Below are 27,470 nucleotides of genomic sequence, written 5' to 3' on the forward strand. Positions count from 1 at the left end.
TCGAGTTTGCGCCAACTCCAAAGTTTGCAAGGGAAAGCGAACTTTTTACGCCGATTCATCCCAAACTACGCCGAGGTCACTAAAGGTTTTACACGGTTGTTGAAACAGAACGCACAATTCTTTTGGGACGAGATTGCCCAACAATCTTTTGATGCACTGAAACACGCGTTGACCCATGCACCGTTATTGCATCCTCCCAACTACAACCAGGACTACTTCTTATACCTCGCAGCTTCGCATTCCACCATTGGAATGGTGTTAGTTCAAGAAGATGAATTCAAAGCAGAGCATGTGATATATTATCTTAGTAGAACCTTAAATCCCACTGAGTTAAAATATTCGCATGTGGAGAAATTGGCCCTGGCAGCCGTTCAAGCTGTCCAGCGTTTTCGTCACTACATTCTTCTCCGCAAGACTACAGTTATTTCGGATTGCAACCCTATGATTTATATTTTGACAAAACAACTGCTAGGGGGCAAGTACTCTAAATGGATTGTTATCCTGCAAGAGTTCGACTTGGAGTTCGAGAAGTCCAAGTCTAAGAAATCTTTAGTTTTTGCGGAATTGATGTGTGATTTCCCGAGTGCTGACACAGAGACTGTGGCAGAGGAGTCCATTGCGGACGAATCTTTGTTTCTTATTAGCACTTTAGATCCGTGGTATGGGGATATAATCATCTATCTCCAAACCCAAACCTTTCGGCCTGAAGCTTCCAAGGAAGACCGTCGAAAAATTCGGTTTCGATCCCAGCAATACAGAATTATTGGAGATACACTTTATCGCCGGGGGGCAGACTTAGTTTTTCGACGTTGTTTAACTCACGAAGAGGCTGAGAGAGTTTTGAATGATTGTCACTCTGGAGCATGTGGCGGTCATATGTCTGGGTATGCCACAGCTCAGAAGGTGTTGCGCGCTGGCTATTTCTGGCCGTCTATGTTTAAAGATTGTATCCTTGCTGTCAGAACATGCCACAACTGTCAAGTGTTTGATCGAAAGATGCGCGCTCCACCTGCTCCTCTCCACCCTATAATTGCCGCTGGTCCATTCGCCAAATGGGGCATTGACTTTATTACTTGTAACCCTCACTCGGCCGGGGGGCATGCGTATATCATCCTCGCGGTTGATTATTTTACAAAATGGGCCGAGGCGATGCCTACATTCGACGCAAGCGGCAAGACAGCTGCAGTTTTCGTATTCAATCATATCATAACTAGGTTTGGTGTCCCACAAGCAATCATTACTGACCATGGGAGCCATTTTCGAAACGTCATGATGACTGAGCTTACAAGCCAGCTTGGTTTGCGCCACGATAGCTCTACTCCTTATTATCCGCAAGCCAACGGTTTGGTTGAGTCAATCAACAAAGTTCTAGTCATCATGATTCGACGGATCATTGGTATCCATCGAACGAATTGGCATAACATGTTATTTTCGGCGCTATGGGCATATCGAACTTCAGTGAAAAATTCAACAGGTTTCACCCCTTTCCAGCTAGTTTATGGCTTAGAAGCTGTGTTACCTATTGAATGCGAAATCCCATCACTTCAAATGGCTGTCGAATTACTTCCAGCTACTTCCGAAGAGGAGAAACGGTTATTATACTTGGCTAAATTAGATGAGACTCGACGTGACGCTACTTTAGCTATCGAGACTCACGCGAAACGAATGAAAGCTCAGTACGATAAAAATGTAACCCCTCGAAGTTTTTCGGAAGGAGACCTAGTACTATTATATGATCAAGCTAACGATAAGCTAGGTGCCGGAAAATTCGTTCCCATGTGGCATGGGCCCTACATTGTAAAGCGAAAGCTAGCAAAAGGGGCTTATGAGTTAGTTGATTTTGATGGGGACTCTTTGGGTAAACCCAGAAATGGACTTTACCTAAAGAGGTATTATGCTTAAAATGATGGGTATGGAGAAATTTTTAGATAGGTTAGATTTTCTTTCTAGCTAGCAAGTGTGTTAGTTTAGTCAGTGTGCTTAGCTTAGCAAGTGTGGTTTTTCGTCATTATTCTGGCTTATCTTGGTTTTACTCTTGATATTGTAGATGTCGACGCCTCTCCAAACATACATTGGATTTGCTGATGGTGCTTGTCGTAATACACGGAATATCTCTTCCGCAGCTTGGGTTATCTATTCGCCCTCTGACGAGTTAGTTTCTATGCATGGGGTAAGCCTCGGTCAAACAACGAATAACATTGCAGAATACAGTGCAGTGGTTGAATTATTATCCGAATCTATTTCATTTGGAATTCGACGTTTGATAGTGAGGTTAGATTCTGAACTTGTTGTATTACAGCTTAATAGAGTTTATGCCATTAGAAATCCTGTGTTATTAAGGTTGTTTTTGAGAGTGCGTCTCTTGGAACGTGAATTTGATTACATTGAATATCAACATATTCCAAGGTCTTTGAATACATTAGCAGATGCAATTGCTTCTCGAATGTTGGACAGACATTTACGATAATCATGCAAGTAAATTTAAAAACATTTCATCACATATGTTAAACAAGATAAGCCGGTAATAGTGATATATATATAGATAGAAGTGTGTCAAAAAATATATACATCGTCTTCGATCATAGGTTTAAAACACCTTATGATCGGCAAAATGATAGTACAAAAAGTCAAAAATGTCACATGTGACTACAAAAGTGACTAGTCAATCACTGGTGGTGCTCTCTGTACGACACCACTGCGCGGGCTACCTTACGCAAAAATCTCCTAAACGGTCCAGGGACCGCGACTACGAAGCGCTGAAGCCTGATAGGAATGTCGTCCATAGTAGTCTCAGGTATATCTGCCGTGAGACGCTCTAGATCATGCTCCAACTCAGCTAGTACTTCTGCTGTCGCATCCTGTGGGGCCGGTACCGGTGCAGCTGGATGTAGTCTATCATAAGGCCGGAGGTTGGCTGGACGCTGTGGACCAACATCTGCATTTTGAAAGATTTACTATTAGTTTTGAGACGATATATATAAAAAATACAAAAAATACATAACTAGAAAACTTGTGAAAATAAAAAGTACCTCTGTCGTCCCATTGTTCTCCCTGTGGAAGAACCATGTCCGGATCACCTCTGAAATCCATTCCGGCATACGGAAAGTCCTGTATCACAAAAAGCTGGCCCTCTAACCAGTCAAAATAACTATCTGAGAATCGAACTACTGTCGCACCCTCGTCAGGATGCCGGGCCATCACCGCAACCCATCGTATCAGCTTTGGCTGCTGGGGACCCAAGATATCAACAGTGAGTTGCTGAGGGATCAGCATTGGAATTCTCTCCAAGGCAAAGCTCACGACTATAGGCCCATATCCAAAAGTCTTTAGTCGTCCGTTCTTTGCCTTGGTCAGTTGGCTCTTCATATGAGCCGACACAGCTTCACACCAGTTGAAAATGGTGCCTTGGTAACAGTCAATTGCCATCCGCATTTGGGATCCGGAAGCAATGTGTAAAGCGGCCGCGCCGCAAATTCTGGTAACCGTGAACGCTATGACTTTGAGTTCCGGCAGAGTGATGTGTTTTATCTCTATGCCTTTTGAATGGTGAGCCCCAGGTGTGCACCAATTCTCGCGGAGACTATCAAGGGATTGGCCACCCGGCCTAGTCCCCGCAAGACTGAGTTGCTCACCTCTGTTTGGCAAGCCAGTGAGAAAGTATACATCCGAGGGCTCTATCTCGAGCTGGTGCCCTCCTATGTAAAAGCATTGTTCTTGTACGTTCCATCGCTCAACCAGCCATTCCAAGAATCTTACCTGGCCCCTCATGCCCGGTATGGTCCAATATTTGTATAATCCGCATGCTCTTAGGGCATCCAGGGAAGGTTGATGATTTATTGCAGCTTCATCTTCCTCTACATGCTCTCTTTCTCTCCAGTCTAACATGATTAATGCCCTGCATATCAAAAATAGCAATTAGAAATTAATTTGGGAATTTTTGGTGGTTTTTTGAGAGAGTTGGGGTTTTGAAATGCGCGTTTCTCGGAGGACGCACCCCGGCTTTGTAGCACAGGGCGCCCGGACGCAGCTGGCCTGAAGGCGGGCTGCGTCTTCCGACCGTTTTCCCGTATGAGAAAAAGTCGGGGGACGCAGGTCACCCGAAGGGCACCTGCGTCCGCCGAGAGGCGCATTTCAAAACCAAAACCCCCCCAAAAAATGAAACTAAAACCTAAAAATTGATTCTAAACGGATAGAAATGCAGAGTAGGATGTGTAAAATACCTGGATGAGACGGCGTTCGATTCCAACGGTCAGATTTTCCGCAGCGACCACGGGAAGTTTCTTGTCAAAAGCTCCTTTTTCAACCTCAACAGTGAAACGGTAAAAATGACATGGTAAAAGGTCTTTTTATAGGTTTTTTGGATGAATTAGTTCATTTTTTACCATGAAAAGATGTTTTTGAATGTATTTTTGCCTATTTTAAACAGGTATGAGTAATGTGTCGCTTTTGTGCAGGACAAAGGGATTTCGAGGGAAATTGTAATTTTTTCACAAACAAAATATCAGAGTCATCTTTTAAGCCCTTTTCTGACTCCTAAAACATGAAAAGATCGCCGAGTGTTTCTTTTTCACTCGTTAAAACGGAATTAAAAGACGGTCCCCTTTTAGCTCTTTTCTGACCGCAAAATCAGGAAAAGATTGCCGGGTTTTTGTCGTTTCGAACTCGATAAGGAAATAAAACGACGTGTCCTTGATCGCTTTTTACTTTTCAGGTTAACGACACTATTATGAAAGTACTCCTTGGTCGCAAGATCAAGCGGTTCCCCCAGGTATTATTTTATACTTTTTCGGGCTTGAGGGACACAAATATACGAAAAAGTTCAACGTGGAGTCTCCTTTAGTTTTTTCAGACTCTCTAAAATTGAAAAACGCCGAGTTTCTCCTATACTGGGCTCGTTAAACTTTTACAGTAGAGGACCTGTTCAATTACAAACAGGAACGAACCACTCCTTCCTAGGGTTCGAATTTAAACTAGGTTGGACTCGTCCGAAGGATGAGCTTATAATCAAGCATATGTTATCCTCCTCAAGCTTGTTAAAAATAAAGAGGTACTTGCCAGAAATGGTGGGGGAAAAGAGAGAAGAATGAACCTGTTTGTCACCTTTAGTCTCAGAAGAAACTTTATTACCACTCTTGAACACGACACTTTTCATTCACCTGGGTTGGGAAATCTTTTACCTCACAGTTGACCAAATCACTTTGAAAGTCTTTAACCAGGTTCCAGGGGTTAACTTTGAGTTATACGTCACCAAGCCATCTGTTGTGTCGTTATGTGTTCAAGAGGTCTGCAAGCAAAAACTTTCATCTGCAAAATACTTGTCATCCATTTGACCATCCCTGAGTCAGTCCTTACAGCAACATTTCTTCAACTTGAACAATGATTTCGTGTTGCGAGCTTGCCTGCAACGGGTCGCTTTCTATCGACATCGACACATTATCTAGAAAGATGACTTAGGAATCGACAGTACCTTGAAGTCTGCATGCATCAATGGCAGGTTTCTCGCCTTTGACGTCAGTTTACATCATTGACTTTCGATCAGAGGATTCCGTGAAGTGTTCGACATCAAAACATCTATTCACATTTCACGGGTTGTGCTTGGTACTTTGAGAACCATTGACATTACTGGTGGTTTCTCTCACGCTTGTTAACAGTTTACATCATCGACTGGTAATCAAGTGGTTTCTAACATGTTCGACATCGAATCATTTAATCACATGGCTAGAATCGTACCAATTCGGGAAGTAGAAGTGAAGACCCTGGATCTAGTTTCTACCATCCAGGCTGCGAGGAGTTTTGTATTCATTATCTATGTAGACTAATCATAAACAGATGGCTGCGTCCATACTGTGTCTACAAAAGTCTATAAAAATGATGTACTGCAAGATCATTCCTGTATCAGAATAGTTAGTCCATTAGTTAAAGTTTTGAATCTGAGTATGGGAATGCCTACCTCAGTGATGATATAATCTTATCCATGTATTTTGTGTTGAAAATTGCAGGTTCCAACCAGGCCATCCACAAGGCAATCCTTGAAATGATAAAGCGCTTCACCCTTCCTAGAATTACAAAACCCTATTCTATTCTAGGCTTCGCACTTTAGGGGGCAATCTGTTACACTAAAAAATGTCACCTTGACTACTTACAGTTAGTATGGCTCAAATCAACAGTCATGCTACCCTCTTAGGCAAGTCTCATGCCTCTGTTATCCATCTCAAACTCAAAGAAGAGAGAAAGTCTTGTAAAAACTATGTTTATCTCTGGGGTCGCAGGTTCTCTCTAGCCTTACCTGCGGGGACGCTGACCATGTTCACAAAATCTGCGTCCATGGACGCTCTGTATGTTAAGGGACAGGTGCGTCCCTCTGTAAAAGGCAAAATGCGCGAGTTTTATCTTGAAAAAGTTACTTGTGGTTACTTCTAGAACATTCTAGAGGTCGGTTTGATGAAATGGATGCGCCTCCAGTTGGTTCATGTATCTCTATTAAGGGGGAACTTATCCCATCAATAAGGGAGCTATCCCACCCATAGAGGGGGATGATCCCATTGATAGTGGGCCTGAATAACCTCTTTACAGCACTATAAATAAAGGCATTGGGCCAGAAGGAGAGGAGGTTGGAGCTATACATTTTCTTTGGGTAAATGCTGCAGGATTTAGGTCTTCCATTAGAGCCTTTGTGAGGAGAGATTGTCTTCACTTGATTCTACTTGGGAGAGGGTGAGCTTTGTCAAAGTAGAGGAAAACCCTTGATGGACCCTGGGAGGAACTTGCACAACACCAAGGCCAGGTTGTAAGAGTTTCTTTGTTTCGTTATTAATACAAACTGGTTTATTTTTCTCAATAGCTTGTGTTAATGAGTTATTTCATGTGTTCCTTGGTCTGCATGTTGAATATATGTTTTATTATATGAAATGCAAGTGCTTGGTAATTGTTTGATTGTTTGTGGTTGCAGGAATTGACTTGAAGGAGGAGCTCATCCGGATCGTCAAGAACGGACTTCAACAACAGCGTTTTGGAATAAGGTAAACCTAAACACTTGTCGTTTTCATGTTGTAAAAGGTGTATTTAGAGAAAGATCACTCCATTTTGTCTTGTTTGTCATTAGAATGTCTTAGACTTCTAGGAAGGTCAGTCGTGTCCGCACCCTTGACAGATTCCGTGTGACACACAACGACTTCTGTACCGGCTCACTGGGGCCAGCTTCATCAGCTTGTATGGCTTGGGGAGTGTCCGCTCTGGTTGGCCGCCTCATATCTACCGTGGGAACCTGCATATCAACCACTGGCACATTCAGGTCTTCCAATTACCCCCTGAGACTGCTACAATGTTCCACCGAGACTGAAACGATGAGAGTGTTGTTTTCCAGAGTGCAGGGGATCCGGTAGCGAACAACCGGATGCTCCACATGACCGCAATCCATAATTTCTCCCCACCCACGCGCATTGCTGCGGCCTGCAAGTCTGCCCGAGTTTCTATTCTGCTCAGAAGTAATTTCCACCGAGGAGGTAGGCGAAATTACTGGCCTCTGAGTAGCAGAACGACCCCTGGAACCGCCACGACGACTGCTCATCCTGGGCTTTTCTCTCTGCATCTTTCGATTATCCTCCGGACAAGAATTCCTCTACGAAATCTTACACTGAACCAGAGAATGTTCTGCCTCTGCCAGCGTCTGTTCGGACCGCTTGAAGGAATGCAGACAGGCGGCATGGGGTTCGAGTATATTGGGTGTCATGCTCCTCGTTCTTTGCTGCGCATTGAATGCCGACTGAACCAGCCTTAAAATCCCAATAACTTCACCTTCCATCAAATTAACTGTGCTAGCATCCTGGTATGTCGTGGCTCGTCCAGGCTGACACCTGCCCATGTGACGAGCCACCTGCCTTTCACGCATCGAAGTCACCCGCATCCGGGAGAGGGAGGTCTTTTTGCACCAAAGAGATGCAATCCTTTTTGAGTTGAGCATCATCTACCATATCCGGTGAGCCTGAGAAGTAAGGTGTCGACTGTGACACGCCTTGATTTGCCATCCGATCTGCTACCTGGTTTGCAGTTCTCCTTACATGATGGAAGGTTATATTGTGGGGAGTGTGGAGCTTTTCCTCCAGGGATTCCAGTCGGCTAAGCAGCCTCCAACTTGTTGCAATCTTGACTGCTTTAGCCCCAGCCTGTATTCTTTTAGCCGCCTCTATGAGTATAAGAGAGTCGCCTTCAACTTCAAGTGGGAAGAAGTGATGTTGTTCAGCGAGACAGATTCCTTTCCAGAGACCTTCCAGTTCTGCTGCGTTGTTGGTGTCTTTGCCTATTGTTCCATAATATATATGTACCGCTTCTCCTGTGTGTCGTCTGATGACTCCCCCAAATCCTGCAGGGCCAGGGTTGCCTTTGGCTGCTCCGTCGAAGTTCAGCTTGTATGAGTTGAATGCAGGTGGGGACCAAGAAGATTGTGAGGTGGATCTGATAGATGGATTGGCGATTACCTTGACTAAGGCCTTGAGATCAAGATTCCATTCTTTCAGAATGCGGCGCTCCTGCTGAGTTTCGGGCATGTCAGTGTCATTCCAGGCTCTGATGGCCAGGGTTTCCTGAATGTTTTTTTTGAGGATGAGCCAAAGATCATCTATAGATCTGTATGTGTTGTTGAAGATTCTGTGGTTGCGCTCCTTCCATAGGGTCCAGTACAGAAAGCCTGGTATAATGCTCCACAGGGAGTTAAGAATCAGGCTTTTAAACGGCTTTTTGGACCAGTTCCTTATGTTTTCCGTTACATCCTCCTGTCTTTGGTTTGCTCTCATGTTGCATTTCTCAACTTTCTCCCAGAGTTGCTTTGCTAGTGGGCACATTTCCATTAGGTGACTAATGGTTTCACAGTTGATGTTGCAGTTTGGGCATCTGGATGGCCCGACAAATCCTCTTTTTATCAGATTATCCCAAGTGAGAATGCGTTTTTTGCTTAGTAGCCATAAAAAGGTAGAGATCTTGGGCCAGAGCCCTGAGTGCCAGACTTGTTCCCAGATTTGATCTTTGGCCGCCTGGAGATTGGAATAGCGTAAGTGATGGGCTTCTTTTGTGGTAAATGTGCCTTTGATTGTGTAGCCCCATCTGAGTTTATCCTGCTGATTGGAATGGCGGATTTTCCTGTTTATGAGTTCCTGATCAATGTCGGTATACATTTCTCCCTGCCAGTCTATTTGCCAGAGTCGCGCTAGTTTCCATGTCTGAAAGTCATGGTGTGTAGATGACTGCCAGAACTGGTGAACCTGTGTGATGCTCTCTTGCTTCATATGAGCTTGCCAAAGAGGTTTGTGAAACAAATTTGCAAGTTTAGGGAGTTGCTGCCATGAGTCTTCCCAGAATCTGGCTGCTTTGCCTGAGTGAATTTCCCAGAAGCTGTGTTCTTGTATGAAGCTGCTTTGAGTTTTTGCATTATTCCAGATGAGTGATCCTTGCGCTGTAGGGTTGATTCTGATGAGATCACTCCATTGGCTGCCTTTGGCGTATTTTGCTTGCCATAATTGAGCCCATGGGGTGTTTGGCTTGGAGACCCAGTTCCACCAAATTCGAGCTCCCATTGTGTTGTTGCTTTGAAGCGGATCCCGAAGTCCTAATCCTCCTTCTGATTTGGTTTTACAAACCTCTGTCCAGTTGACAAGAGCCCATTTCCGATTCAGGCCAGTGGAGCCCCAGAGGAAGTTGCGTTGGAGATTGCGTATGGCTTTCAGTACCCCTTTTGGAGCTGCCAAGATGGAGAAAAGATAGAGCGGCATTGCTTGTAATACTGATTTGATTAGGACTAGCCTGCCTGCCAAATTTAAAGCCCGGAAAGTCCAGGATGAGAGCTTTGATTCGAGTTTGTCCAGGAGCGACCTCCAGGACGCATGCTTGATTGCTGAGTCTGAAAGGGGAGCTCCCAGGTATTTAGAGGGCAGGTGGGATATTGTGAATCCCAAAATTCGAGCAATATTCCTTTGCGTGGTGGGGGGGGTATTGAAGAAGAAGAGTTGAGATTTTGCAGCGTTAATGGAAGTGCCAGAGGCGTCAGAGAAGAGGGAGAGAAGAGATTTGAAAACATAGGCTTCTTTTGCGGATGGGTGCCGGAAAAGCATGGTATCATCAATGAATTGCTGATGTGTCTGAGGAGTGCGTCCATGGAGAGAGATGCCTTTGAGAGCTTGGGAGGAAACTGCAGATTTGAGGAGCCTGCTGAGCCCTTCGGCCATTAGAACGAAGAGAAAAGGTGAAAGTGGATCCCCTTGCCTGATGCCACGCGAGGGATGAAAAGGAGATGAGGGAGAGCCATTCAGTAAGACAGAGAAACTGGGAGATGTGATTAGGTTCATGATCCATCTGGTCCAGGTTGCATTAAAGCCAAAAGCCAAGAGCATTTTATGAATGTAATTCCAGCTAAGCTTGTCGAAGGCTTTAGAAAGGTCTAATTTTAGAAGCATACCTGGTTTTTTGAGAAGCTTTAATGAATGTATTACTTCGTTTGATAGAATTATTCCATCCATGATCTGCCGGCCTTCTACGTAACCCGTCTGTTCTGGAGAGATGAGCAGGGGAAGGAGCGGTTTGAGTCGGTTTGCAATGACCTTTGAAATGAGTTTGTAAATCACATTGCATAGCGCTATTGGTCTGTACTTCTCTGGTTTGTTTGATGCTGCTTCTTTGGGTACCAAGGCTATGAAGGTTGAGTTGAGGGCCGGGAGGACCCAGTGCATGCTTCGGGATTCCTCCACTAGGTCCCATACTTCAGCTTTGATGAGTTCCCAAAATTCATGAAAGAAATTGGCGGTGAATCCGTCAGGCCATGGTGCCTTGCCGTCTTTGAGCTGAGCCATGGCCTCTTCTACTTCCTTTAATGATGTGGGTTGGAGCAGCTTATTGTTGTGATCCTCATTTATAATTTTTGGAATATGCTGCGTGATGGCTCTGATTGCCTCATCCCGGTTGCCGTCAGGTTCCTTTAGAATGTCCTTGAAGTATCCTGTAAATTCTTTTTCCATGTCTTCATGAGCCTCAATTCTTTCACCCTGTTGATTGTTGACAAAGGTAATTTTGTTGTGCATACGCCGTTGTATGGTGGTTTTGTGGAAAAATTTTGTATTTTTCTCTCCATCTTTAAGCCAACTTATTCGGGATTTTTGCCGCCATAGAATTTCCTCTTGTTTTTGACGTTCTTCAATTTGATTCCAGAGGATCTGCTCCTGTTGAATTTGTTCTTCTGTGCGGCCTTCCAGAATGAATATTTGTTGTAGTGCTTTCATTTGCTGCTCCAGTTTTTGTCTGCTCTCCTGTATGTTGCCAAAATGAGTTCGGTTCCATACTTTAAGAACTTGTTTCAGATTTTTCAGCTTTTGTTGAAATTGGTACATCTTAGCTCCCGCCGACGGGGTATAAGATTTATAGGCATGATTGACCACCGCCTTGAAATTGGTATTTGTGAGCCAAAAGGCTTCGAATCGAAAGGGTCTATTGCAGCATTTGCCTGGTCTGGACCATTGGAGCAAAATTGGCCAGTGATTTGAGCCTCCTTTGGGGATAATTGAGGCGTTAAAATCCCCTCCAAGGTGGATCGCGTTGTCTGAAATTAAAAATTGATCTAGCCTTGAGGCAATGTGGTGAGCACCTCGGCGCTTGTTGGACCAGGTGAAAATGCCATTGCAAGTGGGAATGTCCATGAGCTGATTGTTTTGTTGGAATTGCTTGAAGCCGCTGCTGTCACTGTCGAGCCTGGTTCTGCCCCCTTGTTTTTCTTCCATGGATTTTATTATATTAAAGTTGCCTCGTCCAATCCATAAGGGGAAGTGTCTGTTTTCATTGAGGATGGAAATCGTGTCCAGGAGGTCCAATTTTTGCTGAATTGTCTGCGGGAAGTATACATTGGTGAGATGCCCATGGATGTTGGTTCCAATGAGGTGGAAGGTAGCTTGAATAAGATGAAGAGTGGCATGAAAATTATCAAGTGAAACAATCTGCGGGTTCCATAGAATGGCAAGACCGCCGGAGGCCCCTGAGGCGTCTACTGAAATTGAACTGCTGCCTGCCCATATTTTATTGCTAAGTCTGTCTATCGCTGTGCTGCTGCTTTTTGTTTCTTGAAGAAAAACTATTGCTGGTTTTTCTTGCATTATCAGGTTTTTGATCATTCTGTGTTTAGAGGGACTGTTGAGTCCTCTTACATTCCATGAAATGAGCTTCATGTAAACTGAGATTTGGGTTTGTAGAACTTGGTCAACTTGGGAAATCGCCCCGAATCCATAAGTAATTCCCCTACTATTATTGTTCTCTGAAGGTCTGTTTTTCTGCCCCTTTTCTTTGTTTCTTTAAGGATCTTTTTTCCATCCCAGTGGCTGCCTCCTTGTATTCCCAGGCTTTTATGGTGCTACACCTTGGATAGGACTCCTTCAAGTTTGTCTATTTGCCAGGGGGGGATGGAGTTGTACTCTTTTTTCTTGCATGCTGTTTCAAGTTTGGAGATGTCGAGCTTGGAGATGTCAAGCTCTTCTAGATCTACATCTTCTGTATCTTCTTCCATAACAATTGGAGTGTTGTGGTCCTCCTCCGCTGCATTTTCATGAAGACTCAGGGCTAGAGCTGCATCGAGATCCATATCTGAAGCTTGTTGTTTTTCATTCAACACGGTTTTCCCCTTAGATGGGAATGAGGGATCGAGATCTGAGACAGATTTGGTTTTCTCCATGGAGGGTATAGGAGTAGAGTTGGAAGAGGCTGGGTCTGAGGAGAACAAGGGGTTGGAGCGGATGAGGGAGGGTGAGGGTGGGAGGGGCTGATCCGGGGAGTCAGAGTTGGGACTATCTTGCTTATCATGCGAGGCTAGAACAGAGAAGCGGTTCTGGGGGTTCGCTTTATAGGCTTGATCCGGAGCTGCCTGGTTTTTCTTGCCGTGCCTGCGGCGTGTGGGGATTTTGGTGAAACCATCTGAGTCCTTGTTAGGATCATTAGATGAAGCCTTGGACTGCGCATTTAAGGGACAGTCTCAGAAGAGGTGGCCATGCTCATGGCATTTTCGACAGCGGAAAGGGATATGCTCATAATCTAAAGGTTGTTTCCATTCAAAGTCATCGTGAAAGAGACTTACCGTGTCTGCTAGGGCCTTGGTTAGGTGCATCTGGACGCAGATCCTAGCATATGAGGTGTATTTGCGAGTCTTTGTTTCGGTTGCAACTTTGATGAAGGTCCCCAGTTTGTTGCCAATGTCTGCCAGCGTTTCTTCTCTCCAATATTCCACGGGAAGGGAATACATTCTTATCCAAACAGGGGCCCAGCTGAAGTCTTCTTTATCAAGGTTGAATCTGGGCTTCCATTCCGTTAGATACAAACCTGAAGAGTTAAAGAAGTATGGGCCGCCTTCGAATATCCTTATTTTGTCCTCTAAACAGTTAAAGATGGCTGTAAAAAAGTCCTTTGGGACAAGCTACAGAGTTACTTGTCCTTTGGGCTTCCATTTTGAGGCTATCCATCCTTGTAAGGCTTTTTCTGTGGGCCAGAATCCCAAGAACTTTCTGATAAGTGCATAATCCTGCATGAATTGGATTTCCCCATTGATGCGGTGGCTTGGCAGTTCGACCTTGATTGGTTCTGCGGCTTTTGGAATACATGTGGCGGAGGTCACTTTTGTCTGAGATGACTCCGCATTGGTGTGCTCATCATTGCCTGCGTTGTCCTCTTCATTCCGAGCTGAATGCATCTTTTCCTCATTCGTCCTTTGCTTGTCTTTCTCAGGTTCTGGACCTGTGCCTGCGGGGTGCAGAGTCACAGTCTTCTGCGTCTTGTCAGTTGAGGGCGTGTCCATTGGAGGGGAGGCGGAGCTCTCCCCTCCTGCAGCTTGTGCCATAGGTGGCCTTCAGTGGTAGAACCTGCGGCGGTAATGGCAGGTCCGTTCAGCGGCGGCTAGGGTTTTGAATCGGTTGCTGTTGAATCGCATCAGAGCGCTCTTCCTCCTTTCAGTTTAATGATGCTAGCCTCAGGTTAAATTTTTTTAATTATTATTATTATTATGATTACTTTTTTTTAAGGGTTCTTGATTAATGTTATTAATTTAACTATTATGATGTTATTTATTCAAATATTGTGATGTTATTAACCTGAAAGTTTTTGTATTAATTATTTTAGTTGACATTAATTAATACTTAATGTTATTTATTCAAACATTATATGATGTGATAATTATGATGTTATACTATTTCAAATATTTTAATGTTTAACTAAAAGTTTCAATATTAATTAATTTGTTGCATTATTGATGTTAAACTTATTTAGTTTTAACATTCAACATCTCAATTCAAAAATAATATTCTTAGCTTTGATCTCATATTTCTTGTACTTAGATCTGATAGTCAATTCCTTTAACTTGTGAATACCCCTTGGCCAAAAGTTTGGCCTTATACTCCTTTATGCTTCCATTTTCTACCTACTTAACCTTAAAGATCCATTGCGAGCCCACAACTAATTTATCTGTTAGTCTTGGGACCACTTCCTAAGCATTGTTCTTTACAATGGATTTGTATTCCTCCACCATTGCATCAACCCATACAGGTCTCTCTACTAATTCCTCAAAAAAGGATAGCTTATTCTTTATAAGATCATTCATTAGAGCCATGTAGTCAGTGTACCAATCAGATGACCTTCTCTACCTGTGTTGGTTTGGAGGATCACCCACATTCTCCCTCGTATTATGCATAAGTCTCTCAACTTCCTTGGTTATTTTCTTGCCTTCTTTAGATGGTTCTACTTGAGTGACTATCTCCACTCTCTGATCCTCAATTTGTGGTTGTTCCATAGAGTCCCATGGGGAATTCACTCAATGGACCTCTAACATATCATGTGTGTTCGTGGCATACTAAACAATACCCCTAATTTGACGACATGTTGGAAAATATCCCTAAAAATCACATTATTTAACACCCTACCAATGTGAACCTAATACACCTTCCCAATTTAAAAAAACCCCTACTTTCACTAGATATTTTAGGTATCCATTTTTTCATTAACATTTTTCATACCACTTTATATTTTCCATTAAATTTGAGCTCCATTTTCCATACCTGCTAATATAAAACCCCTTTACCCACTATATATCTCTCAATATATTATGTCATTTTTTCCTCAATATATATTCCCAATATGAACCCATGTGGTATGGTATTTCTCCCCTAATGAAAGCCCCTATGCAACTTCCTGAGGTCCCTCCTTTGGAGCTAAAAGCTCCTCTTTTGGTGGGATCTTAAGCTCCCTCTCAAGAAATCACCACATCACTTTCTCCTCATCCTATTTTACATCCCTTTGCACAATTGTCATTCTAAGGGATGGAAAGTACACAAAACAATTTTGGGGAGTTTATGTGTAACCCACAAATACCTTGAATTTTGTTGCCGGATTTAGCTTCTTCTTTGATTCTTTCGGGACATGGTAGTAAATAGAGGCTCTCAAAATCCTAAAGTGCGACACATATGACTTTCTCCCCGAGAAATCCTCCTCCGGTGATCATGCCACAAATCCGGTGAGGACTCTGATTCCACAAATAGATTGTTGTGTTGCATGCCTTAGCCCACAAATGGAGAGTTAGACCTTGGTCATGCAACATCACCCTTGATACTCCTATAATGCTATGGTTCTTTCTCTTAGCCACCCCATTGTGTTGTGGGTTGTGGGGTGTTGTCAACTCTCATCAAATGCCTACTTTTTCCCAAAAAAATTTAAATTCATTTGACACGTGCTCACCTCCATTATTGCTCCTAACAACCTTCGCCTTCTTGTGAGTTTCTTTCTCAACCAATTCCTTGAATTCTAAGAACTTGGAGAATGTATCATCTTTATTCTGCATGAAGAAGATCCAATACTTCTCTCAGAAGTCATCAATAAAAATGACAAAATATTTGTGTTTGGCAGTGGAGGCTATTGATAAAGGTCCACAAACATCAGAGTTGATCCTTTCAAGGGTTACATTCCCTTTTTTATCTTGATCATGGAATATGGATTTTGTGTACTTCCCCAAAGTACATCTCATTGCTCAAGTGCTCCTTTAGGGATGCCTATGGTTATCTACTACATAATATTCATGAAGCCATAATGAAAATGGCCAAGTCTTCTATGCCAAATTTTACCTACATTGTGGCTCTACACCTTCTCTGCCTTTGTCCTCAATTCATGACAGTCTTCCACATCTAGCTTATACACGTTCTTCACATGAATCCTGATTTTCTTCACCTTTCTTGTGGCTATATGTCTCAAAAAAGCATTTCCTTTGTTGAATATCACATCATAACCATGGTCTTCCAAAACTGCAACAGAGATGAGAATTTGCTTTAGGCCCGGAACAAAAAATGACATCCTTGAGCCTGAGAGGGGAGACTAATTCCCTCTAAAAGGTGACTTGACCAATCTCGGTCATGCTATACCTTACGTTGTCCCCCACCTTGATGTGCATATGCAAGTATTTTATTCAAGGCAAATTAACAAGTCTCTAGACCTTTCCAAGTGGAACTATGCACCTAAATCAAAGTACCACATGCTCCCAATCACTTTGATGGCCATGCATGAGATAAGGTAAAGTTGAGCTTGAACTATGAAGCCAAGGCTTCACTTCATGCTCCTCTTAAAGTCTTCTTTCTTTCCTTTTTGTGTCAACACTTTGTGGCATAGTGCATGAATTCATGACAATAGAAGCATTTAAATTTGGGAAAATCTTTCTTCTTACCCCCATGGCTATACTCTGGTTTAGATTGAGATTTCTTCCCTTTTCCCTTCTTTTCCTTTCCATCCAGTACAAATTTTTCTTCATCCTGACCCTTGGATGAAGTCCCATCTCTAGTATTTTGCCTTATTTCCTCATGTACCAAATCAAACCATAAACATTCCCAATTCAGTAGTTTTTTCCTCCCATTCATCGAATCATGATAGCTATGACAACTCTTGGGAAGGCCTAGAAGGGCTAGGCTTACCAAGTCTTCTTCAGGTACATTAACATTGAGCTCGCCATGTTCATCATGCCATTGTGTGAAATTGCTCATATTCCGGGAAATAGTGTCATTCTTCTGCATCATGATATTTCGAAGTTTATCCTTGAGCGTCAGCCTCTTGTGGTCACTATTGTTCTTGAACAATTTTGTCAGTGTTTTCCACATTGCGAACGAAGTTTATTTTCCGTGGAGATTTGAGACAAGGTGATTAATTACTATGTCCAATATTATTATGAATATGTGATTGAATTGTGTATGGACTAACTTGTCATATATATTTTCATACATTGGAGTTGATGTTTTTCTCTATGTTTCCTTGCTTGTGTTGTAGCTATGCATCTCTAGAGCAAGAATAAGTGTTTATACCCTATAGATTGACATCAAATACAAGACCCATCTATGAGTCCTCATTCATTTATCAGTAAATTCTATGCAAGCTATATGATATTGTGAGTGTTCTTTGTTAATTGTCTTTTTTTCTGTATTGGGGCTACCAACCCTAGCCTTAGGGATTTCACCTCACAACAAAAATAAACAAGTAGGAGGCAAGTGGCACACTTATTGTATGGTAATCCTTGTTTGTTATTAACCAAGGCACTTTTGCAATTCAACAAACTGGTATTTAATATAACTATTTGTATTATCTTACAACGAGTGTAACTATCTTATACATGTTATCCCATGACTCTATTATTAACATTGATTCATGCATCTTTCTTGTCTATATGCAAGACCTTTAGACTATTAAAACAAATTTCCAATGCCATTATCATTAGTAAGCTTTTGTTGTCATTATTTAGCATATGCTTGATCCTTTGTCTTTTGATTCTAGTTCCATAGTTCCATGTGTTGGGTATGCGTTATATTCTTTGCATGACTTATATCCACCATGAACAAAGGGTGGACTTGGGGGATTTTTTGGCTGGTTTTTTCATCCATTTTGTCAATTTTCAACCCACAATATTGCTAAAATAAATTTTATGACACATGGCAATTTCATAGTTTTGATTATGGAAGTATGGCTTGATTGGAAATTCATGTATGTTATGGGATATAGATTGTATTGTAATACTCTATATAAAACATAATGAAAGAATAAACTTATTGGTTTTCTTGTGTTTGGGTTTCCAATATAAAATTTGTGTGTAATTTTTTGTTTTCCAATGTATTTCTTTATTTATTAAGAATTTGTTTGTATCGATTAATTATATAGGGTTAAAACTTACAAGTTGGAGTCATGGTGATTATAAAAAATCATTTTTCTCGTGAGGTAGTTATCGTTTGTTAAGAAGTGGGATAGAAATTTGTTCTAGGATTTCTATGTCCAACCCACATTTTATTTTAAAATTATTTTCTGTTTCCTGCAACCCAACATTAATTCTACCACATGATCTTGTAACCTCATGCATTCCAAGCATAGTGTAGCTACAAGATCTCTAGAACTTACCCGTGACATGCTATCAATCTATGGTAAGTTCATAAATTATTTAAATTATCACCTAACAACTCACAAACAATGATAAAATATAAAATAATAGGTACCTTCTACCAAAAGAACATTTTAGGAAAAAGAGGTGTAAAGTATTGAAAAAGGCAAGCAAATGGCATATGGAAGAGTTTCAAAATTTGTGCAAAATGGATGCCAAACTAGGGCTTATCATCTCACCTCAACTGAGACTATTACACATCCCCATGTAATCCCATATATTTATCCCTACCTTACAACTCTAGCGGTGGAGTATTCAAGCTAATAATACTCCAAGAATGAGAAGAATGACCTTCTTCTACTTTCTAGTAATGAAAACTTTTGGCTGGTATTCATCCAAAATTCTTTCTCGTCTTCTCCCATATCCAAATGACTCTTGAAAATATGGAAATAAAAACATAACATAGTGAAATGCATGGTCTTTCATATAGTCAATGTATTTGGAAAATTGATCAAATGCTTATTCAAGTTTATGATTTGTGAAGGGGATATTTGATTGTATCCTCTCTATCAGAGAATAATCCTTCCCATTGAAACCTAAGAGGGACTCTATCCTATCAAGGGCAACAACCACTCACAATCTTGAATAGCTAGTCTCTATGCCTTCTAAATATTTGTGACAATTACCTCATCCTACAACATATTTGTCTTTTCTTGGAGAAGCTTAGATGGTCTAGATGGGGATGTCAATGCCATGGTCTCAATGATTAATTTATTCCCTTGAAATTTTTCCTTATTTCCCGTTTGACTTTGTCCTCACAATTGAATTGGTGATTAGTTCTAATATTAGCACTCACAACACTCTTAACCTAATGACAAATCCATTTTCTAATAAAAGGCAAAAATCCCAAATTTGTTCAAATAAAAAAAATAAACCTAAAATTTATCAATATTCAGTATTCGAAAGATCTAAACGTTCCATACTCTCAAGCTTGCAAACTGAGATATGATCTAGTATAGATATAAAGTTTGACATAACCGGATATAAATATAGCAATCTAACTAAGAATTAGATAGTTGAGACTAACTAAGACATACACAAGTAAGAAAGTGCTAGAAACCAATTGCAAATTATTTTTCTGTCAGTTACTAACAATAACATTGAATGAAGAACAAATATTCATAGAAGAAACATAAGCTACATGCAACGAATTCTTTCATAAATATACACCCAATATGTAAAAGCATATCCATAAACAAGAAGAGCATTGAATATCCATTACTAGTGCCATTAACATGCATGAGAATCAATGCAATAAGTAAAATTCTCATTAATACTGTTGATAAGTCCAAGCACATGTACTGTAAGCCTCTCAAAACCTAATAGTGGGATGAGAGCAGTTCATATCATCTTCAAAACACAGACCCTAGCCTCACAATAACTTGTCCTATCAACTACCAAGAGCAGATGTGCTCAACGTATAGACTGCTACAACTTTGGTAAAGCATTCAAGTGTCAAAATCTGTTTACAAATGAGGCATAAGGGTCCTTTATGTAAGTTGGTGGGTGACCTTTCACCTCTCTTGTGTCTTTTCAAATCCTCTCATGGCCCATTCAACTCTTAAAACTTTTGAGATTATGCATGACTCTTAAATTACCTTTATCATTTGATATTTACATATAATACATTTGTAATGTGCCAAAGAAAATTAACAAGGCTTTATGTCATGTCCTTAGGCATTTTTTTCTTAATAAAATTTCCAGCAATTGCGACCTTTGAATGGTATCATCTTCACTTGTGAAAGGTTTATATCACTATTGAGCTTGCTTGAAGGAGCTTTAGTATACGAATTCGAGAGATGTACACATAGGATTCCCTTGTTATTCTTGCATAACAATTAAAATAAATCTTGTTAATATCTTCATAAAATAGAAAATCTTCTAAACAATACATAAGCTCATATTCAAATTCCTAGTAAGCCTCTTTCACAAATGGATAAACCATCATTTTAAATTATAGAAAGACAAATAGGAAAGCAGAATGATCATTGTAGCAAGCTAAGGCATAATTTCCAAGAAGTGCTTCACTATCCTTTAACCATTTTCAAAGTAATGTTAGGTTTCTAAAGCCTCCACATCTTTCTTAGTACATTCCTATGCCTATTATCTTTCAGAATTAATGTCTTTTCCCACTTAAATATACCATTATGAAGATGATGATGATGGTGGTGGTGGTTAACTTCCACTGAGACAAAATTCGTCTATCAGACCTATAATTTTCTTAGTCTTTAATTATTTGGCTCCTCGTCTTTCTTGGCGAGATTGGTGCTATAGCTTTCTTTTTTCTCTCTATGGTCTTCCAACTTCCTTTACCTTGGATCTCGTTCATCTCTTCTGGTTCTTGGGACATTGGTGTCTTAGCTTCGTGATCTATTGTGTTCGTCATTTTTAGGATAGTCAGAGAAGAAGTTTGGTCTAGGAGATTTGCTTTGCTGTTAAATGAAGATTTATTTTGTGCGGTATTCGAATCCTCAAAAATGTTGATTTGCTGGGCGAGGCTTTCTCCCTGCTTGTCTTGAGAGTTGTTTCTTTCTTTCCCGATTTCTTGTGATTCAGAGTTTTTTCTAGAGTATTCTTCTTTGATGACAGTGTAGTGTTCTTTTTGTGCTCCTTCCCACCATGTAGATCTGTGGTGGTTTTTTCTAGAAGAATTTTTCTAGGAGGCTTTTGGCCAATTTTTGGCTAGATGGCCTGTCTCAAAGCAGGATCGACCTCTGAAGAGGAAACTTTCATAATCACTTGTTAGGTTTATTTCAGCTGGGAATCCGGCGCTGAAGTCCATTTCCACATAAATGTGTGCATAGGTGGTTCTGGCATATTCCTCTGTTTCTGGGCACCTGCAGTAAAATTTCCCAATTGCATTTCCAATGGCTTTTAGCGAGGAGAGATTCGAGAGATGCAAGGGTAGGCTTAGCAATCTCACCCAAACTGGTGCTGAGGTTATGACTGCTATAGAGGGATTGAATGATGGGTTCCACGGGTTCATGAATAGGCCTAATTTTTCCCAAAACCAAGGGCTGGAATCTAGAATACATTGCGTGCTTTCAGGATTTTCAAAATCTACTATAAAGAAACCCCTAGCACAGGGGTAGATATTAATTTCATCAGAAATGATAGGCTTCCATACCTTCGAGATCCAATTCTGGAGAGTTATCAGCCACAACCAAAAACCATTGAACCGACAGATTATGGCATTTTCGGAAAACTTCAAAGCCTCATCGAATGAGGCCTGGACCACCTGGACAGTGGGAGCTGGGGCTTCACTGACGATATGGGCAGGAGCTTGCCCTCTAGAAGCGGATGAGCCAGCAGCTATTTTCGCAAAGCTAGGAGCCATATTTTACTTGCCCGTAGAACCCAGCCGCAGAGAAATAAAGCAGAAGATAAGATTAGATCTAGATCTAGCCGCAGAAGATTATATTTAGAACCTAGCTGCCTAGATCTAGATCTCGCCGCAAAAGATTAGATCTAGAACCCAAAATGTGCAAACAAACTTATTCACTCAAAATTTTCAGATGCCAGTGACTAACCAGATCTCACCTAAACAGCGAGTGCAGATCAAAATTATTAAACCTGTGAGTGCGCATGAGAAGAACCTGCAGGAAAATGTGATTTGGGTTGGCGTGGTGCAGCAGAACACACCGGCAGTATCTTCGGTATATATATCGAACTCGCAAACTTCAAATCCTCAGCATAGTTGGACTGCGATCTTTCCTCAACATAGTTGGACTGCGATCTTCCTCAAACCGCAGAGACTTTGTATGGCCGCAGAGATATATAAAACCACGAGTGTTTATAATGCCCCTCGCTTCTACACGTGTACTTACGTACCCTTCTCACCACCACCAAGCCGCAGAGAAGTCGCAGAATATTAGAAGCCGCATCTTAAATGTTATATTTCATTTGTAGGTAAGAGATGGCTCAAGATCACTGAGAAATAATAAGTAAAATAAGGAAATTAAAATAAGATAAATGCAAAGCCATAAGAAGTGCAATGCAGTGGTCTTTGACTAGGATTCCTGCTTTATTCCGCCTTTATTCCTACAAGCATGCATCCCAGCAATAACTAAATTACAAAATAAAAAAATAAAACCTTATCCTAACAAATAAAAAATGTATAACAAGTATTTTTATGAGAACAATTAAATCAATATTGCCATTGTGAAGGAGTTTTCATCCGTGTAATGAAATAGCAACAATGGCATATCTTAATCAACCCTTCAACCTTTTCAAATATTTTAATCACCGTATTTGGTGTAGCTCCATTCCTCCAAGTGTGCAACTAACAATTAGAGTACCATGTTAAAATATTTTAATATAATAAAATATGAACATGATAGTAAAATTTCTTTCTTTTCCTATGAAGCAACTTATTGTTCGTGCTGTGAATAAAATCTTAAAAAATGCACCCTTTAACTAATGGAGCTATCACTAGGTAAGCTTGAAGAAGACAACAAAATGTCCACGTCTAGCCACTATTGTTTAACGCTATGTTGCAAAATCCCTGGACATCTCAAAGAATGATTTTACCTTTCCCCATCTGCTTATTTCTTTTCTTTTAGCAGAGCCTCGTGAGAAGCCTCGGGATAAGGTTCAAATCATCATCATCTCAAAGCCTGCACAGATGCCTCTAATGTGACTGCTTAATAACGCCATGTGTTATTTTCTTGGTCGTTGTGCTTAATATAACTTCTCAGCATATTCTTATTGCAATATTTAATTAGTTTTATTGCGCCGTTAAATGTATAGGATTCACATCCATCTAACTTAAACCTCCATCTGCAATGAAATACAACTTGCAACTATAAATATATAACCTTTTAATATGGTTATAAATATAACTTCTTCGCTGCCGTTATATATATTAACTATTGCAAATTTAATATATTTTCATTGCAACGTTTATGCTTGTCATTTTGCAAAACATTTAATTGTGCCACTCCTTTCAACGCATTTGGTTGAAGGTCCTTTCTTCAATGCAGTGTAATTGTTGCATTATCTTCCTTTCAACGTAGTTGATATATTACTTTGAATGCAATTTCATTATCACCTTTGCCGCTGGTTCTTTGAATGCACGTGTAATGTATTCTTTGAAACTGATATTTAATATATATTTCAATTTTGTTTGTATTTGTTTTGTACCCTTTACATTTTTATCTCCTTAAGGCAACTCTTGTATCTTTTCATCAACATAGCATTTGCATATGATCCAATGCCTTTGTTTATGGCCTCAAAGCCCTTTTATTTTGCCTCTCCAATGCAATTATTTTGCCTTTGTAATTGTTATCGTAGCTCTTGTGTGGTTTTCAAACGTAGCTTAGTATGGTTTTTTAATGCAACCCTTTGTATGCGCTTTTCATTTCGTTTTCCATCCTTTGCATTATTCATTCTGGTAACCTTTCTCTTTGATCCAACGTACTTTGCATTTGTTCCAAAGCCTTTGCATTAAAGCACACTATGTAATTGGCTTTAAAGCACCATTTCTGTTTTCCTTAACTCACTTTGCATTTGTTTTCAAATGCAACATTTATATTTTAATGTAATTACTACAATACAATGTATTATGTCTTTTTAATGCATTGTTAACTAATTCTTTAGAATTGTTATTGTAAAATATGTAATTAGTTTCATATTCTTTTTTTACGGTTAATAAGTTACTTACACTACTACATAAAGAGGGGTTTTAAAACAATATTTGAGACAATTTTTGGGTAAATTGTCTTAACTTGACACAAAAAAAACAACTTGTGTATTGCCTTAAATATTGTCTTTAAGTGGGTCTCTAAAAAATTATTGTCTTAAAAAATATTGTCTTAAAGATTATTGTCTTAAAAAATTGTCTCTATAAAGACAATATATAACACAAGCATTATTGTCTCTTAGGAGACAATTTCTTTTTTGTCTCTCTTGAGACAATTTCATTTTTGTCTCTCTAGAGACAACACTCGGATTAGAGACAATATGTATTTAATACTAGCTATTGTCTCTCTAGAGACAATATAAAACAAGGAATCCAAAAATATCTCACCATTGAAATAAAACGATATAAAAAATATTTAATTAAAAATAAACTACAAAATTGTTGATTAATCATCTTAGCGCACAGTGGAATTGAACCACCAACCTCCTTCTTGTAAGCCATGGGCTCTTCCATTGAGCTAGGAAACTTTAAAGAATTATGTGAAGATTTATGGCAATCATGAAAACTACATTGATCGCCATTGATTAAAAAAAAAAAAAAAAAAAACTAACACGTGATCTATAATATTTATAAAAACTATAATCATGCAGAACATATTTTTAACTTACTAAAACTAACAATTTCCCCAAAAGGTGCAAAGAGTGGTAGATTATATCTCTAGAAAAAAATTCAAAATCTTATATTAGTATACAGTTAAATGTTCATGTATACAGGCTATCTCGCTATAGTGGCATATCCCTGTGTTGGGATTTCATTTCATTTTAAGACTTCTTTTTCTTCATCTTCTTCTCCACACATGTATGTGTCTATTATTGTGTATATATGCCCATATAAAATTCTATAACAAAATGTCTTGATTTCCAAACGTAAAAAAAACAGAATTATGATTTGTGAATCCACAATCAGCAATTGAGTTGTTATAAAAGCAAAAGAAATGAAATGCAGTGGATATATTCTCTTGCACCTTTGTAATCAGTTCTCCCTACTTAGAAGTTAATAGACATGGAATATGTTTTTCCTTTGAATTTTAAGATGGATAGATTCATGGCTCCATCCTAGATCCACAATTATTCGGGGCCCTCTATGGCTTGGGAGTTCCACACCAGCCACTGTTTATGACAGTGAAGAGTATTGATGACCAAGAACATGTGCTAAAAATGTCATCTATGTTGCTACTAAATGCAAAGATATGCCATGATAATGAAAAAAACAACAAGAAGTTTCTTATTAAACAAGTGGACAATGATTATAAAAAGGAGAAGATGACATAATGGAAGACAAACTACTCTTTAGTAGGTAGTGCCAAGAAACCCTAGCACACTCTCAACAAAATAGATAAGCATAACATGTGAAAAGTTTCAAACTATGAACTCTAAAGAAAAAGTTCAAAGAACTTCTTACTACAATTGCTCCAGTAGGATCTATACACTAGTACAGAGTACTTGCAAGAATAGCAGCAATTAGATCAATTGTGTTGGTGATCACATCAAAGAAATGATCTTGAGCATATGCCTTCACAATCTCATTAGTAAAACTTTGACAATACATTACGAGGAACAACTTCACAAAAGTAACTGAAACCATAATTCCAACCACCCAATGCCATTTGTCACCATCTAAAGATAAACCATCCTCCTGTGGAAATTTGGAAATAGAGTTGACAAAAGTTAATTCCTTGTATGCAAATTGGAAAAATAGTTTGTCTCTCAAAATACAATACACAAAATTTTGACCATAAGGTACATGATAGAGAAATCAACAGTATGATATGAAGCATGGAGAAGAAAATCCATGGCTAATATGAGCTCAATATCAAGGTAACTTTTAAGACAAGGAGTAGGATTATAACTGTGTAAAAAAAACAACAAGAGTATGTAAAATGATTTATTAAAAACAAAACTGTAAGACTTAGCATACAAGTAGGTCTCGAGAAAGGTGCATGGGTTTTTGGTGTTTGGGTGTTGCAAGCCCATGCTTCCTTTTAATCTATATTCATAAGACTAGCATTTGTAAATAAAGGGGTACTTGCAAGAGTTGATGTCAAGATAGGAGGGTTTCTACTAATGGCCATACAAGAAAACAAGTCATAAATCTTTTAATCTATATTTGAAAAATAGAAAGAAATTCTGCGAGATATCAGAGAATATATAAAGCCATAAATGCAAGCTTTGCAAAGTTAGTTTTCCGGTGAAAGATTATGGAAACTTCAAATGTAAAAAGTAAATGTCCAAATAACTATTCTAATTTGACATTTATAATGAAAAATTTAGAGTATCTTACAATGCACTCAGGCTCACCAAACCTTTCTGGTAGTGAAACAACACCATGTTTGACCTACAAAATCAAGAGCATATAAATTCTATTAATCTCTAAAATGGAGCCCCAAAAAATCCTTGTTCATTGTAAGGGAGGTTATTATTTAATGCAATTCATACATTGTACAAGTATAAAGATAACACAATAGAGAAGAATGAAGAAAAAGGATGAAGCCTAACTAACAAGTGAATTATGATGTTATGGTAAGAGGAGGTTTCACGGAAAATTCACTCAACTAAAAGCTCAGAACAAAGAAAGACATGAGTTGATTTGGATCTATAATATCTAAATAAAATTCCAACTAAACTGAATATGTTCACCACTTCCCATATAATTTTAGCTTCCACCTTCATGCAACATCAATTTCAGTAACAACGGGCATAACCTCTAGTAAGTGTGCTTCAATTTATGTAGGATGGGTTGTGGTCTAGTAGAAGCTTGATGTGAGTCTACCCCAACTAACCCAAGGTCAATTCTCATTGTATGCATGGTTGGGCATCCCCAAAGTGACACATGCTAAGAATTTTGCACCCACTCAGGCCAAAATTTGCATAGTTCTTTTAAAAAAATGAAAGAGGACGGGATGCTTCAATATGTATTTAGGTTGGAAGGGAGGGAGTGCCTTGGAAAGCAGTTTCTGCATAGAAAACAAAAATAAATAATACCAAAGCATGATATAAATATAGTACAAAATCTGAAGCCAATCACCTGGCCATGTGGATGGTATCGCTTTTTATACCATGTATATTGTGGTTGATATGCACCCATAGCAATCTCAATATCTCTTAAACCATCCATTGAATGTTGGTTAATATTTGATGACCCTAGAATGGTACTCATCATCTACAATCATACCCTTTGAATGGACATAAATCATGAAATGATGATTTTTCAGAGCTCGAGCCCGTCACATAAAGAATGTTAGTAAAATTTGAAGGACCTGACATCCAAAAGGAATATATGATATCAGTTTCGGTAACAGTAAAGATT

General features: G+C 39.7%; 2 protein-coding genes across 2 annotated transcripts in view; both read right to left on the bottom strand.

Moving 5' to 3' along the window:
* The window catches only part of LOC149174833 (uncharacterized), a 48,183-nt gene extending 40,595 nt beyond the window's left edge, over positions 1-7,588 (bottom strand). Inside the window, exons 1-2 of the mRNA XM_089420982.1 lie at positions 7,391-7,588; positions 7,181-7,264 (exon numbers count right to left, since the gene is read on the bottom strand). Of these exons, the coding sequence (XP_089277108.1) occupies positions 7,181-7,264; positions 7,391-7,588 (282 nt within the window). The remainder of the gene's footprint in view (positions 1-7,180; positions 7,265-7,390) is intronic.
* Positions 7,589-7,880: 292 nt separating this feature from the next.
* Positions 7,881-11,756, bottom strand: LOC149174834 (uncharacterized). The gene has a single exon (XM_089420983.1). It carries the CDS (start codon positions 11,754-11,756, stop codon positions 7,881-7,883), a length of 3,876 nt encoding a protein of 1,291 aa, XP_089277109.1.
* Between the last annotated feature and the right edge of the window lie 15,714 nt (positions 11,757-27,470).

This window comes from Pinus tabuliformis, chromosome 4_1 (genome assembly GCF_031772625.1).
Source record: "Pinus tabuliformis cultivar Carrire ecotype Pingquan chromosome 4_1, CPIR1, whole genome shotgun sequence".
NCBI lineage: Eukaryota > Viridiplantae > Streptophyta > Pinopsida > Pinales > Pinaceae > Pinus > Pinus tabuliformis.